Source organism: Lissotriton vulgaris, chromosome 5, assembly GCF_964263255.1.
Source record: "Lissotriton vulgaris chromosome 5, aLisVul1.2, whole genome shotgun sequence".
Taxonomy (NCBI): Eukaryota; Metazoa; Chordata; class Amphibia; order Caudata; family Salamandridae; genus Lissotriton; species Lissotriton vulgaris.
Genome location: NC_141693.1, coordinates 1,039,078,185 through 1,039,092,648, shown reverse-complemented (window position 1 = coordinate 1,039,092,648; position 14,464 = coordinate 1,039,078,185). Strand labels below are relative to the sequence as shown.

Below are 14,464 nucleotides of genomic sequence, written 5' to 3'. Positions count from 1 at the left end.
ACGGGCTTTTTCTCCACACTATCTGGACAGTAGAAATGTATTCCTGTCGTTTTAGACTGTCCTCTGAGGTCTTTTTTTCTCCCATTCTCAAAAAAAAAATTCTATTCTTTCAATTTTCTCCACAGTGCTATTTTTAACACACCTATGCCCTCCTGTGGTGAGAGGCTCTGATGTTTTAATCACTTCTTCAAACATTGCAAGAATGATGATGAATGCGCCACTAGGTTGCCCCTGCGCCCTCCTGTGTTGAGAGGCGCGGAGTACTGTGAGTGGACGCATCCAAAAATGTTATTTATCATTATTATTTTTTGTGCCCCTGACTGAAAGATATCTGGTGTGGTCATTTCGCCCTCTTGCATTGAGAGGCGCTGACCTGTTGTGTCTTGCAATTATGATTGACGCTCTGTGCTAGAACGAACCAGCATGTATATGTGTCCCATAAGTACTTGCTCACCCTTTACTTGTGTCCGCATTCGTTATTAACATTGTTCCATGTCAGGGTTTTAGGATGAGTTTCCAGGCAACACGTTAACCCTACTTTCTGTTGATTGGTCTCCATGGGAACATGTCCGATTTTAGCGGCATCCGTTCCTTTTCCTTGACGCACGCTCGCGCCCCGCCCAGCATTAGCGTCTACTTTACCTTTGTTTTCGAGCTAGTCCTTTGACACGACGTGACCGACTTTACCGCGGCCGTGATGCGGCGTTTTTGGTAAGGGAATGGCATTCACCCCCCCTTTTCCCCGCTCCCCCCACTCTGAGCAGCCTGATCACCTGCTGCTATGCTACAGTGAATGGCATTTCGTTTTAATTACTCCTTTTAGAACGCGAGGCTCGACCTCTTCAGGCGGCAAACATTTTGCACATGCTTGCATTGGATGCGGATTAATTCTGTAAGTATCTAACAGATTGTTTGTAATAGTTCATGGTTTCTTTCACTCCTGACCACTGGGCAATTGAACCTTGGCCCGTTCCGCGCCATTCGTGCACCTCTGGTGGGCCTTCATCATTGTGCTGGTTAAGCATGGCACTTTCTTTTCATGAGCCGTAGCTTACAGACAGTAATTCTAATATATTTCCTTCTGGCATATTTTCTCTGTAATTCTTCACTCCTCCCGTATTGTTAGATCACTACTGATGTAACTGCGTCCATATGAAACGGCCAATCACTGTCGTCAGTGCAGGCTTGTTAAGTTGCACCCTGACCAGCTCCCATTTTATGTCACAAGGCACATATACAGTCGAGCATGGTTTTCATCCTTTTAAGCATGTGTTGTCTCGGTCTCTCTGGCTAACTAAGTGTTAGTTTTACCCTCGCAGGTTTTGTTTGTGTTTTGCTTCACGCCGCCCCGCCCCTGGAGGCGCCTTTCATTTTGATGATATCCGGGATTTAGACCCATATATCAAGTGAGTTTGATTTATGCTCCACACCAAATTCTTATACCCCTATGTGCACCTTATAATTGCTAAATTCGGAGTACTTTTTGAATTTTTGCTCTTATTATTACGTTTTAGAACCTGTTTTATTGTCATTGTCTCGCTTGGAGCCTCGGGCCCAAAAACTCACCATGAAGTCCTAGAACCATGATGACCAGTCGGTCACAGTAATTATTATTTTCTGCTGCGTATGCTTTATTGACTATTCTTTAGGTCTTAAAATTATACTCACTCTGTGCCCCTCCACCTCACCCCCGCAGGTACCCTGCCCCCACAGTGTTTGTCCTGATGAAGACCCCAGCCTAAGGTTTTCACCGTTTCCTAGAATCAGAGGGGTCGAAACGTCGACTATCTTCCACCTTGCCCACCAACAAACCATATTGTTATATTGATTTAAATGGTTATTTTTTTAGGCTTTTTGTATTAAATGTTGAATGACATTAATGTATTGAGCGTGGCTGAATTTACAAGCCAACAAGCATCGTAATGTTTGTCAAAATATGGTCTTATTGACTAGTATTATTTCACCATATGCTCCCCTAAACCCACACAATTCCTTGCACCATCCCTTCCCGGAGCACTGTTGTTTTTGGTCCTTGGTAAAATTGTTGAACCTATATATGACTACATTAAATTGTGAACCATGGATTGTTTCTTGATTCTATGTGATTAGTTAACATTGAGTCTTAATTATTTTCTTCTAACGTTTGTTCTCCAATTGAAAATTAATTTTTGTCTTTTCTTTCCTTTAATGGTTTCACACTGGGACCACTTATAATTGTACCACTTGCAACCCAAGTCCCAGTGACTATTTTGGGTCTACCCCCCTTTTCTGTACCACTGCTTGCCTGCTCAGGCACGTGTACGCCCACTCCGGCACTCGCTCGCGCCCCCGCACGCGCCCCCACTCTGGCACGTGCTCGCGCCCCCACTCTGGCACGCGCTCGCGCAGGTTAAGTGATACAGTTGGGAAACAAAATTTTAAAAGCCTTAGAAATTCAATGAAAGAAGCAAAGGTTACAGGGACTTAATAGACTTAGATTTCACTGATACAAAACCAGGGATATTCAGCAGTTAGCTGAACTAACTATAACTTATACCACTGCAATACACTGCTTATGACCACACATTACATTACTCATGACATGGTCATTGACATCACTGATGACCTCTCAAATGACAACGTTGCTAATAACTTTATCGCTGTTTCACGAATCTCCACTCACCTTTCAGAAAAAGTGTTCTTTTTTTGCCAAGTTTGTGCATGGAAGGTTTCAGGGATATTCGTCAAACGTTGGCTGTGAAAAGTGGGCATCCCAAAACGCATTTTCTCTGTTTGTTTTCCCAGAGGAACTTTAGACTCCGCAATAGCCTAAATCTCTGAACTAATTTACTACATTTGACAGAAAGCTAGATCTTAGTCAAGAAAGAGTGCTTTGTGTGTTTTGGTGTTAATCTGTTAAGTAGTTTTTGAGCAATTTATGCTCAAAAACTTTGTATATCTAGAGACATGAAGCCGCAGTGGACAGACAGATCTCAACTGAGATCAGATTCACTGCCACCACCACAACCGAGACAATGTGGCAGACTTTTTAGGACTTCGATCGGCCTCGAGTCCTAAAAAAATAATAAAAAAAACACAAGGGAGCATGGTAGGTATATCCTCACCCCTCAGGGTTCCTAGAGAAACCCCGCCTGCGGCCCAAAGGGGTTTTTTTTAATTCAAATTTGCAAATACTTAGTAGAATTACTGCATGTTTCCTTTAATAGATTCCACCATCATCCTCCTGTTGTGCAGTGTCGGGGGGGGGGGGAAGAGGTGTGGGGTATGTTTTGGGGTGGGCGTGCAGCTCCCTCCCCATGCCTCTAAGAGGCCCAATGGACCCCTTTCCCTGAGGGCTGATAAGTTGGAGGGCGGGTGTGGGGTGTGTGGCCTCACACCCCAGGAGAGCTCCCGGGGACCCCATCACCTGGAGCAGCTTTTATATTAAAGGGAAGGGGTTCTGCGTGGTCCCCTTTCCAGAGCCTCCAGGAGGCACCAGGGACCCAATCTCCTGGCAATGATATCTTAGATAGATGGGGGGAGGTCATGCGGCCTCCCTCCCTGGGCCAGGAGTGCCCCTGGGAATCCCATTCACTGAGGCCATATTGCCATTAAAGGGCAGAAGGGCCGCCCCTCACTCAGTTATGCTATGGCCCGGGGACCCCATTCCCCTGGGCCGGCTCGGTAACAGTGTCCTGGAGTCCCAAACCCCCTGGACACCATCTATTTGTTCTCCTACGGGGCGATAGCACAAAGCTGCTCCCGCCTGGTGGGAGAACAAAGCATTTCCCAAAAAGCTTTGAATTTCTTCCGCCCAGTGCGAGCAAAATACAACTGCTTCTGTGGAGTTGGAGCAATGCTGACTCCTGCTGCCCTGCTCTGGGTGCAAGCAGGGGAGCCGGCAGGTCTGTTGGGGCTCAAGTCCTCCACCTCCCCCGTGGAATTTGTCATCGTGTGCCCCAGATAAGCACTAGGGCACCTCATTAAAAAAAAAGCAGTTTTGGTGGACACCGGTTTATGCCACATAAAGAAATCATGCGGGCTCCAGCAGGAGCACAAAGCCCACGGCAGACACCAGTATGGGATTCACTGTGGGATGCACTGGGGCACCCATGTTAAAAGAAATAAAAATGGAATAAAGTTTTGGGGTGCCACAAGTGGGCACTGGACTTGTAAACCTATGATGCCGGCAATAGCAGGGAGTCAGCTGGACCACTGGGGCCTTAGGTCCCACCCCCCCCCCCCCCGGCACCCCCCCCTCATGGCCCCTTTAATAAAATACAGTGAGTGCCCCGGGTGGAACAGTATTGAAAGGTGCAAAAAGTGAATAATAACTGACCGGCGACAGATGCTCATTTATTTTTCACTGCTCCTTCAAGGAGCACCCCATAATGACCTGGAAAGGCTATTTACATATGTGTTTTTGACAACGTCCCTAGACGGGGCAAGGACCTCACCAATTTTATTTTTTACGGTTGTGTTAGGGCTGATGAAAACAGCCCGCCAGCAACACTTGTAAAAAGAACGATAAGTATCCTGAGTCTTTGAAACCATGACCCCGGGAGAATTTACTATATTTTTTTTTAAAGCCTTTCCTAGGCTGGATCTTTTGCTATACAGCTGGGACTGCATTGCCACTTAGGGGATGACTTATGTGTTGCAGATGTATCACATAAAATATAAGGCCTTTATGTTGTTATTTTTACCATTGCATTTTATGGGGTGTAAAATTTTAAAAGGTAGTAGAGATATATTTGTTTGAATTTTTTTTTTCTTAAAGAAAAAAACAAATATTTTATAAATTTCTCACCCCCTTAATGTAATAATGAAAACTGTGTGGAAGAATTGGCCACAGACCTGTAGTTCAAAAATACTTTATTGAATTTTTTTTTAAGGCCATTACTGAAATATGCATTTGATTAAAATTATTGATCATTTCCGGAAAAAGATGATGGGTTTGATTTATATATAGGAGAGGGAAGGCTTGGCTGCCTGCGGGTCTTGGCCATTGGGCCTCGCTTCTTGCCAACCCTCCTCCCTCTGCTGCACATGGCCAAAGGCCCTGTGCAGCGTGATGTTGGCGGCATGCGTTGGTTGGCGGCATGCAGGGGTTGGCAGCATGCAGGGGTTGGCAGCATGCAGGGGTTGGCGGGCATGCAGGGGGTTGTCTGCAGGGCCTGGCCCAAAGGCCCTGCTCAGCCTGGAGTTGACTGCATGCGGGGGTTGGCTACAATTCTTTGGTTTAAGACTACGCCCTGCAGACAAACCCCTGATGCGCATGGCTGGAGGCTGTGTGCTGTAGGGGGTTGGATTTACGCATGGTAATGAAATATTGCTGTAGATAATTTAAAAAAAAAATCGAAATTAGCTGAAAAAAAGCAAAGGTTAACTTAACATTATAGTTCGGTGAACTGTTCAGTAACAACTTAATGTTTTAAAATGCATTAATTGCTCAAAAACGTCTGAATGGATTTACACCAATACAAAAGCACTCTTTCTAGACCAAGATCTAGCTATCTACCAAATTTGATGTATATCTGTTCAAAGGTTTAGGCGAGGAAATGGATAGCAAACAAGGATTTTGGGACCACCATTTTTTTCAGCCCCTGCTCGACGGATCACCTTGAAACATTCCATGCACAAATTAGGCAAAAAAGAGTGACAACTGTTATTTCAGTCCGAAATCACTATAGAGCGATTTTATGTTTTGACCTTTGGTGGCAGAATGACATACGAGTTAAAAACAAATTCTTGACCCGTCTTGAACAGAACCAGTTGTTGAATGAATTAGACAAATTCCCTTCAAAGACTTCAGCATTCATGTGCTTTAAAATAAATTGGCTTGAGGTTGTCTCTGACCATAGCTGAAACTTTGTAGCTCTCATAATTAAGTCACCTTGCATTAAATATGTAAAACAAAATATGCTTTTGTTGTAGTCCTTCTTTCTTCATTATATCACCTAAGTTATTTCCCAGTAGCTTTCCCCATAGTTGAACAACTTCTTATAATGTATACACACCACTCAACATTAATTTTGTAGATCACGTGTGGCTGCTCCCAACTTGCTGCCTTCTTAGTTTCCGCTTAGACATTTTTTGTTGAGATTTTCGCTTGAAAGAGTTTTTTCAATTGAAAAACTTTATTTAAAAGCAAAAAGCAACTCTTGACTTTTCTCAGCCTCGTTTTGGTAACTTTTGTTTCCTTTTGTCCCTAGGTAGATCACCAGTGGTCTCTGAACTTTTACCAGGCTTTCAGATAGTTAACATGGAAGGTAATATTGGCCTTGTGTTCTTCCATGTCAGTATTGGGGTGAAATAATAATTCGACCCACTGAGCTCCCGGTAGTGCTAGGTGTGGTCGATTTTCTTTAATAGATTGCTTGTTATTTATGTGCCAAGAATGTAAGCAAGATTGTAGTTAGTAGTTGTCCTAAAACGGAATTTTATTTATTGCATCTACTTACTTGGCTTAGGTGATAGCCTTCCTTTTACATAATGCTTGTAGAGATCACCCACTTGCTGTGTGCCATTAGACCCATTTTATACAAAAGAATGGTAGCTACCTTAAAATACCAAATGGTTACTTGAGGAATCTACTGAAACATTTCACTGTTTAGACCTGGCCCTGATAGACCTCAGCAAGACAACATAGTGACCATTGTGGCTATTGTCCAAGCGGCCTGATGCTTATCTTTTAAATTAAGTTTCAAATATTTGAACATCTGTTTTTTCTATTTAGAGTCTCATAAGGTGTAAAGTTTGTATGCACTTGGCTATGGTGCACTTACCCAGTTTGGTACTTATCCCTCCAGCTAAACTTCTGTCCTTACCCCATCCCATACATTCACACCCAGCAAGCATTGCACAAACAGCCTAATAGAGGCACTACAAGTTGGAGAACATCTCTGTTGCATCTACCATATAAGCCCCAACCCCCTAAAACCACAAACTAATCCCCAGTAAACTTCTGTCCTTAGCCCATCCCATACATTTACACCCAGCAAGCATTGCTCAAACACCCTAACGGAGACACTGGAAGTTGGAGTGAATCTCGGTTGCATCTGCTCAAATGAGCCCCCAACCCCCTAAAACAATAAACTAATCCCCAGTACACCATTCCAGGTTCTTCAGTTCACATTCACTCAAAGAAAACTTTCAGATTTAGCCGACCAAATCACACTTTGCAACATAAACTTACTCTTCATCACAGAAACAAAAATCCCAGTCACCTTAGATGTTGGCTCATTGCTGACAGCTGCACAATTACACAATAGCAGCACACTCTCGAAACTGGTTGCACCCATGCTGCTGTTCACAAAACCAATTTGCACTTCTCCCCGCACCGTCCTTCTTTTTCCCTAGCCTAACCATAACCCCAATCATACGCCTTCTTGGTTAACGTGTCTGTCCTACAACAAAAGCAGTGCTTCATCACAAACTAACTGAACTTTTATCCACTGCTAATGTTAACTCCATCAAACTTATTAGTGACTTCAAGGCAATTCAGAGTTATGCCTCATTCCTTCATGAACCTTATATCAGTACAACTCCACTCAGTTCACCACATCCACACACTTCAAAAGCAGCAAGCTGAAGTATTTCATGTCTGCTCTTCCTTTCTTAATTTGAGAAAACACATCCCCTAGATTGCTCTGACCACCAGACACGTCCCTTCATAACAAATTCCTCCACAAAGATCATTCCTAACCTACTTGGCATTCTTACCAATACCGTTAATGCTCGCCCTCCTCCAACCACCTGCTGCGTGGATTGTCTAACCTGCATGCTCAGTAACCCTCTCACTCACCTCTCCCTTACTTGATAAAATCTCACATCACACCCTCTTCATTTGGTGCACTCTGCAGTTAAATGTCAACGGATATAAATCGCCACTTGACCTAACCATTTTCCACTAAATTTTACAACTAGAACTTCACTCCCAAAGATAACGAGCATCTCAAAATCCTCCACTTGTCCAATAAAAAAAGCAATGTACTGCTAAGAGCTGTTCTAGCACTATTTCAATATCAATTCATCCCATATGGAATACAGAAATTCACTAGTATTAACATGCTTCATCAACCTATTCAAGTAGTTTAGGATATAATTTACATCGCAGACATGCACCCTGAAAAACCTTTGATCCTCCTTACACAATCCTATTTTTACACTTATTCCCACCCATATAATCAATGTGCTGGCCATTGTTATAAACTTTGAGCGCAAAACAATAGGATGGTGATATCTTTCCCCCCCCCCGACACTTATCCGATCTCTCAAGTAAATTAAAATACGAACATTACCCCTCCCAAAAACCAAGCTTGTCTTCCGTGGACTATCAAACTACTGCATTATCATGCCCCACTGCTTTCTATGGTATACTTTGGAAGGGAGTCCACAGTCTGTTCCAGAGACGCCTTTCAAGCTATTACAATTGTACCAATCTATGTTCTGCCAGAGATGATCCACAAACACAGCAAATATCCAGTTGGTAATGATTATCCAAATATTTTGGATAACGTTGCCCTTGCTGACTAGTGTTCCTCAACCTGTTGGTGGCTTGTGACACAGTTGTGTACAACACCTTGTTACAGAGCCCATTACACACTATCTGACTCCCTACCATCAAGGGGTCCGAGGGAACGAGAGGGATGTATGGGCTGTATACGTTTGCACCCTTCCACATCTGATAAACACCACAATAAAATTAGGGGTGGGCTTTATTTGCATAGTCGCGCTATGCAAAGCTCTGCGAAACTGTAAAAAATCTCCGCGAGCACACCTGTTCCGCCCGTTCTCAGTGCTTTTTTCCTGTTCGCGAATGCTGTTTGCATGCTTGGGGAGAAATATCTCGCTAATACGCATTTTGAAAGCACGAACAAGCAAAAAATTCAGCGTATCGCAGAATTTTTGTCAATTCTGCGTTCTCTGCGGAACGCGGAATTACCCGAATTCCGCGAGCGGAACGGAATTTACTGCCCAGGCCTAAATAAAGTGAGTTTTGTTTGCTTTTTGCGATGTTGCTACGGAGCCCCTTAGCATGCATAGGCTTTACTGATATGGTTCTCTTCCTTCTCAAACAAAAATCAGTTTAATTCAGCCAGGTCCCACTTCTCACTGTCATCTTCTGCTTCCACAGGACTTAAAGCTTGCTTCTTTGTTATGCAGTATTCAGTATTTATATGGAGTCACAGTGGTTACAACAACATGATTTCACCCTAAACAATTGTGACACCAATTGCAACTGTACCTCAGAATGCCTTTGGCCACTAATGTCCACAATCTCTGATCATATAAGCTGGTTCAAGTGCTCCCCATGCAATGCAACTGGTACAGGCAGTACAAAGTAATCCTTAAATGCACTGTTTGTAGCTGAAGTCTTGATGTGCAGCCTGTGCTGCATAGCCTTTTGCGCTACAGTTTTGTTCTTGAGAGCTCATTGGAATGCAGAAAGTTCTACTTTATGAGAATGACTGGCTGCTGTGTTTATATGGAGAAGTGCTAAACAGCTGCCAGTAAACCGCTCCTGGTCCTCACTTTTAAATACCTTCTCCCACAAGGGGCAGGAGCTTGAAATAACAGTATCTGTATCTGTGAGTATCTGTGAGTTGTATATTGCTCACAAGCCTGTTTCTTTCCTCCCCAGGCAGTTTATTATGGTACAGGTAGTACAACAAAGCTCTTTCTCATTGTTAGTTGTCGCTTGAGTCTGAACTCTCAGCTATTGCTGAGATCACGATCCAACACCATTCAAACAGCGGTGACCACTGTTGGGTCGAGCCTGGGCAGTGCATGTGCTGCTCTGCGAGGCATTCTGTATAAGAGTGTGGAAATAAAGCCCTGCCCACTCTCCGCCCATATTTTTCATTGGCTTGTCATTGTCCGTCGTAAATGCTGGCTTCTGATTCAATAATGGGCTTGTTAGTCCCTCCTTAGTACTGCCTTGTCTTCATTTGTAATCTTCCATGAAGAATGGCCCTTTTACTTCTATTGTCACACGGTATGTTTATTTTAGTCTGTAAGCACTATTTTCTTTAATGAGTTGCTGGTTCTGAAGGCACTACGTGCACCATGCCATGCGTGCTTCCTCTTTCAAAGCAGCCTAGAACAATCGCGGCCTCTGCTTTACAATGAAATAGGTCTTGCTAAATGCAAGACCTATTTCAAGAGTTTGAGTTATTGCCATTATAAATGACAATAGCTTAAACTCTCGCAAATGCGAGACTTGTTGCATTACAAGTATTTTTTTGTAGAAGCGCCCCTTTCGACGCTTTAACTTTAATGTTGGCCACGTTCCTTATTTTACATGCAGCTTGTCTAAAGAAACGGGCGCAGCCGCTAATAAAGTGAGACCGCGTCATGGGGCACTTTTACAAAAAAAAAGCATGTGTTTGTCAACTTGACTAACAGATTCTTTATTTTTTGTGTAAAAGCGACACATACAGCGCTTTCACTTTAATGGCGGTCGCGCCCCTTTCTTTAGACGTGGCTCGTCTAAAGAAAGGGGCGTGGCTGACAGCTTGAAAGTGTGGCATGGGGCACTTTTCCAAAAATTGCATTTGCAATGCAGTAGGTCTTGCATTTGCGAGAGTTTAAGCTATTGGCATTGTCATTTACAATGGCAATAGCTCAAACTCTCGTAAATGTGAGTCCTATTGTATTGGAAATGCTTATTTTCTTAAACAGAGTGTGCTTTTATGAGATCCCTTCTGTCCCTCAAAAGAAGGGAAGAAAGCCCAGCCAACATGGTTCCAGCTGAGTGTACGGTACAAAATATAACCTTCCTCCCAAAAAACATCTTCTGCTCTTTGATTCTGAATCCATGCTCCCACATTGATTGGTGCAAACTAATGTTATCTGCTCTCCCTCTAACCCCTCTGACGACACTAAATTCTGCTTTTACTATTATGGGCCGTCCTATTACAACCAGCAAGCAATTTGACCTTACCATCTCTATTCTAAAATTTCAGTAGTCCCACTTTTTCACAATACATTCACTACAAAGCATGACCTTCCAAACATGTTAATAATACATAGTTAACAATGTCAACATCACTGGCATTGTTTATAAAACAACTAGGTCAAAGGTGCTTCCCTTGAAATCCTAAAACATATGCTGCAGCAGAGCTAAGCTTTGTCTTATTCTCCACAGTTGTGCGATAAACCCCTCCTGCACGTAAGGTTTGCGTCTTCCCTTCCAGTACTTCCAAAACGTGTGATTTCATCCCCTCCCTTCATCTTTCCCATCCATACCTTGTTGTAACATGCTTATTATGCTTTTAAACATATCTGCATCCACTCTGCAGGTCATGTATTCTTATTGGCATGTGCAGAACTATGCTGCAAATCTGTGCCAGATCAAGACTCAATTATTCTATTACAAAAAAAAAATGTTGATGCTTTCAAAAGAATGAAAACCATATTCTCTAGTATTGGGGTGTCTTTCATAGATTCACATGCCTCAATTATTCCCTGTCGTCGGAGTGGGAGTTCCACGGTACATAAAAAAGCAATAATATGCCTATAGAAAAACCAAAACCTTGGTAATAACAAACCAGGAAGTAAAGTAGCCCTAAGCTACAGTGTACAGAACTTCCACACTCATGACTATCCTAGTCATTTTGTTAGTCCAAACTGCAGCCAATCAGGCGTCCGCACCCACCAGAATGTTCTCCTCAGAGACTCAGGCTCTCAGATTTTCTACTGCACGTCGTGTGAAGGGAGTCTCCCTGAGCTCTGCTCAGTTCCTACTTACTTTGGTTGGTTTTTTTACCTTCTAAAGATGTCTACTTCTAAATCCCTTTTTAGGGCTCGTGATTCTTGTGGAAATCTAAGGCTGTTTGAACAGGATCCTCACAAGAAATGCATATATTGTCTGTATCCAGATCATGAGGTAAAGGAGTGTAAAATCTGCATAACCTTTCCTCCGAATACCCTCAGGGACAGAGAGGGTCGTCTTCTCCTGTGGCTCCAGAAGATAAAGGACCAGGATAACCCCGTTTCTGAGGTAGGGAGCATAGCCTCAGGGTCTTCTATAACCTCTAGGAAGAGGAAAGCTGAGGTTGAGTTAGCTTCTCCTGGGGCGAAGGTGTTGAAGAAAGCCCAATCCTCTCAGGATTCTGGCGTGCCTTCTACTTCAAAAAAGGCTTCTCCACCTGTTAAATCTGGTCCTGGTACGCCCTCAAGGAAAATTGGAAAATCTACATCTTCCAAAGCCGCTTTTCGTAAAATTTTACCTCCGACTACACCTTTGACCACTTCAGCGTCAAATACAGCTTCACCGTCGCCATCTCTTAATGTTGCCACCTCTTCAACATCTACGGTGACTTTCTCCTCACCAAAACCAGCTATGGTGATGTCTACAGCCTCCTCACCGTCGACGTTGGTTCAGGTCCAAGTTCGACCCATCTCGTCGACGAAGATAGTACCATCAATCGTCAACGCCCCTCTGTCGACGAGGATCCTGAAGGTACCGTCGACTAGTACTCCGTCGTCGACTCCAGTGTCGACGAAGATCATGCCGTCGACTAAGATAGTCCTACCGTCGACGTCATCCTCTTCGACGAAGTTACCGTCGACGAAGAAAATACTCCCATCGACGACGAAAAAGGCGCTCCCGTCGACATCGTCGACGACAATGTTACCGTCGACGGACACAGTCGACGGTTCTTGCTCCACAGTTGGATACAGGTTTTTCACCGTCTACGCCCCCACTGTCAACCTGTACGGAAATGCAAGTATGGTCAGCCAAGCCATCCACAATACCTCTGCCTTCACAGTCTACCACAGCTTCAATTTTAGAAAGGCGTGGTTCATCCTTAACAACTCTATCTCCATTAAAATTGCCAGAAAAATTGCTAGATTATAAGGAAGAGGAATCCTATGAAGAAGACACTTTTCGTGCAGCCAGAAGCCCATCTGAGCTGCTTATAAAACTCCAGGTTGAGGAGCATGAAGAGGAGGAACAATTCCTTGAGCCTTCTGGTCGGGCTCCTGTGTCTGCGCCTACCATGCAAATGCCGCTGGACTTGTTGCATAATCTCCAATATGTTACGCGATTATTATCGCCGATTTTCCTCCATCAGTATCAGGTTATTCTCACTTCTCTACACCTGTGCCAAGAACATCTACGGCAACACAAAGACCTCCAAGACCAGCTTCTCCACTGCAAACTACGGAGACACGACCTTCAATACCTCCTTCGCCAGTGCCATCTTATCATACGCAGGGTGATGATACTTCGGAGGAGGAACGAGAAGAAGGCGAAGTGGACGACAAGTCCGTATCGTCTGAGTGGGACAAGTATCAAGCACAAACTCCTTCTCCAGCAGGCCCACCTACGGCGGATTCTCCGCCGGTAGACATTGCAACCTTCCACCAAATCATGGACAGGGCAACAAAAAGGTTCCTCATCACAATGGAGGCTAAGCAGGATAAGTGCTTCCTATATGATTTTAAAGATACCGCAAAGACAGGTCGGGTCCATCCCAATAATTGATTTTATCTGGAAGGAGGGTCTGAAGGTAATGGCTACGCCAAACTCTCTACCTGCAGTTTTACCTCGGGTAGATAAGAAGTATAAGGCACTTAACATGTCACCGGCATGCCTTATTGGCCTGGCTAAAACTGATTCAGTGGTTACCCAGGCGGCTCAGAGGAGAGCCAAAAATCCATCTACGCAAGTCACTGCTCCCCCGGATAGAGAGGGAAGACGCCTCGACTCGATAGGAAAGAAGGTCTCAACTATTGCGGCAACTACTGTACGTGCCGCGAACTCCCTTGCAATACTTGGGAGATATGACAGGCAGATGTGGTCGGACATATCGCCTTCCATTGAAAAGCTTTCAGAGCCTGATAGATCTGAGGCCAGAAAGATTTTACAAGAGGGAGAATGTGTTTCATCTGAAATTATTGATGCTGCAGTGGACGTGGCAGCCACAGGTTTCAGACAGCTTGCGGGTGCAGCTGTTCTGAGGAGACAGGGAGGGCTAAAATCTACATCCTTTCGCCTGGAGGTCCAGTCTAAGTTCATGGACATGGCCTATGATGGAGAGTTCCTTTTTGGGCAACCTGTGGATGAGGCTTTACAAGAAAGACACGGAGACTGCACGGTCACTGGGATCTCTTCAATTTCGTAAGTCTTCCTTTTTGTGGAGCAAGAGGAAGAGGCAATTTCTCTAACAGAGGAGGTTATTCGCAACAGCGTTCCTACAACTCGCAGGGTAACCAACCATACCAACAACAAATGTATGGTCAAAAGAGAAACAATTACTCCCAGTCAAGAGTAAGAACCTTTTATCGAGGAAGAGACAACATCAAGAGCAAGTGAGAAATACATCCTGCCACCACTTCTACCCAACCTAAAGCAAATTGGAGGAAGAATATCCCTATACTTCTCAAATTGGTCCAACATTACTACGGACCGATGGGTCCTGGACGTGGTATCCAGGGGTCACATTCTAGAATTCGTCAAAGCCCCTCCAAA

The 14,464-nt window shown here is 44.1% G+C and overlaps 1 protein-coding gene across 2 annotated transcripts in view; it reads left to right on the top strand.

The window, feature by feature from the left end:
* The window catches only part of LOC147711957 (lipolysis-stimulated lipoprotein receptor-like), a 264,280-nt gene that overhangs the window by 81,875 nt on the left and 167,941 nt on the right, over positions 1–14,464 (top strand). Inside the window, exon 4 of one of the 2 annotated variants that reach the window (XM_086922670.1) lies at positions 6,195–6,251. The exons of the other annotated variant lie outside the window; for it this stretch is intronic. Within the exon in view, the coding sequence (XP_086778796.1) occupies positions 6,195–6,251 (57 nt within the window). The remainder of the gene's footprint in view (positions 1–6,194; positions 6,252–14,464) is intronic. 2 annotated transcript variants of the gene reach the window in all.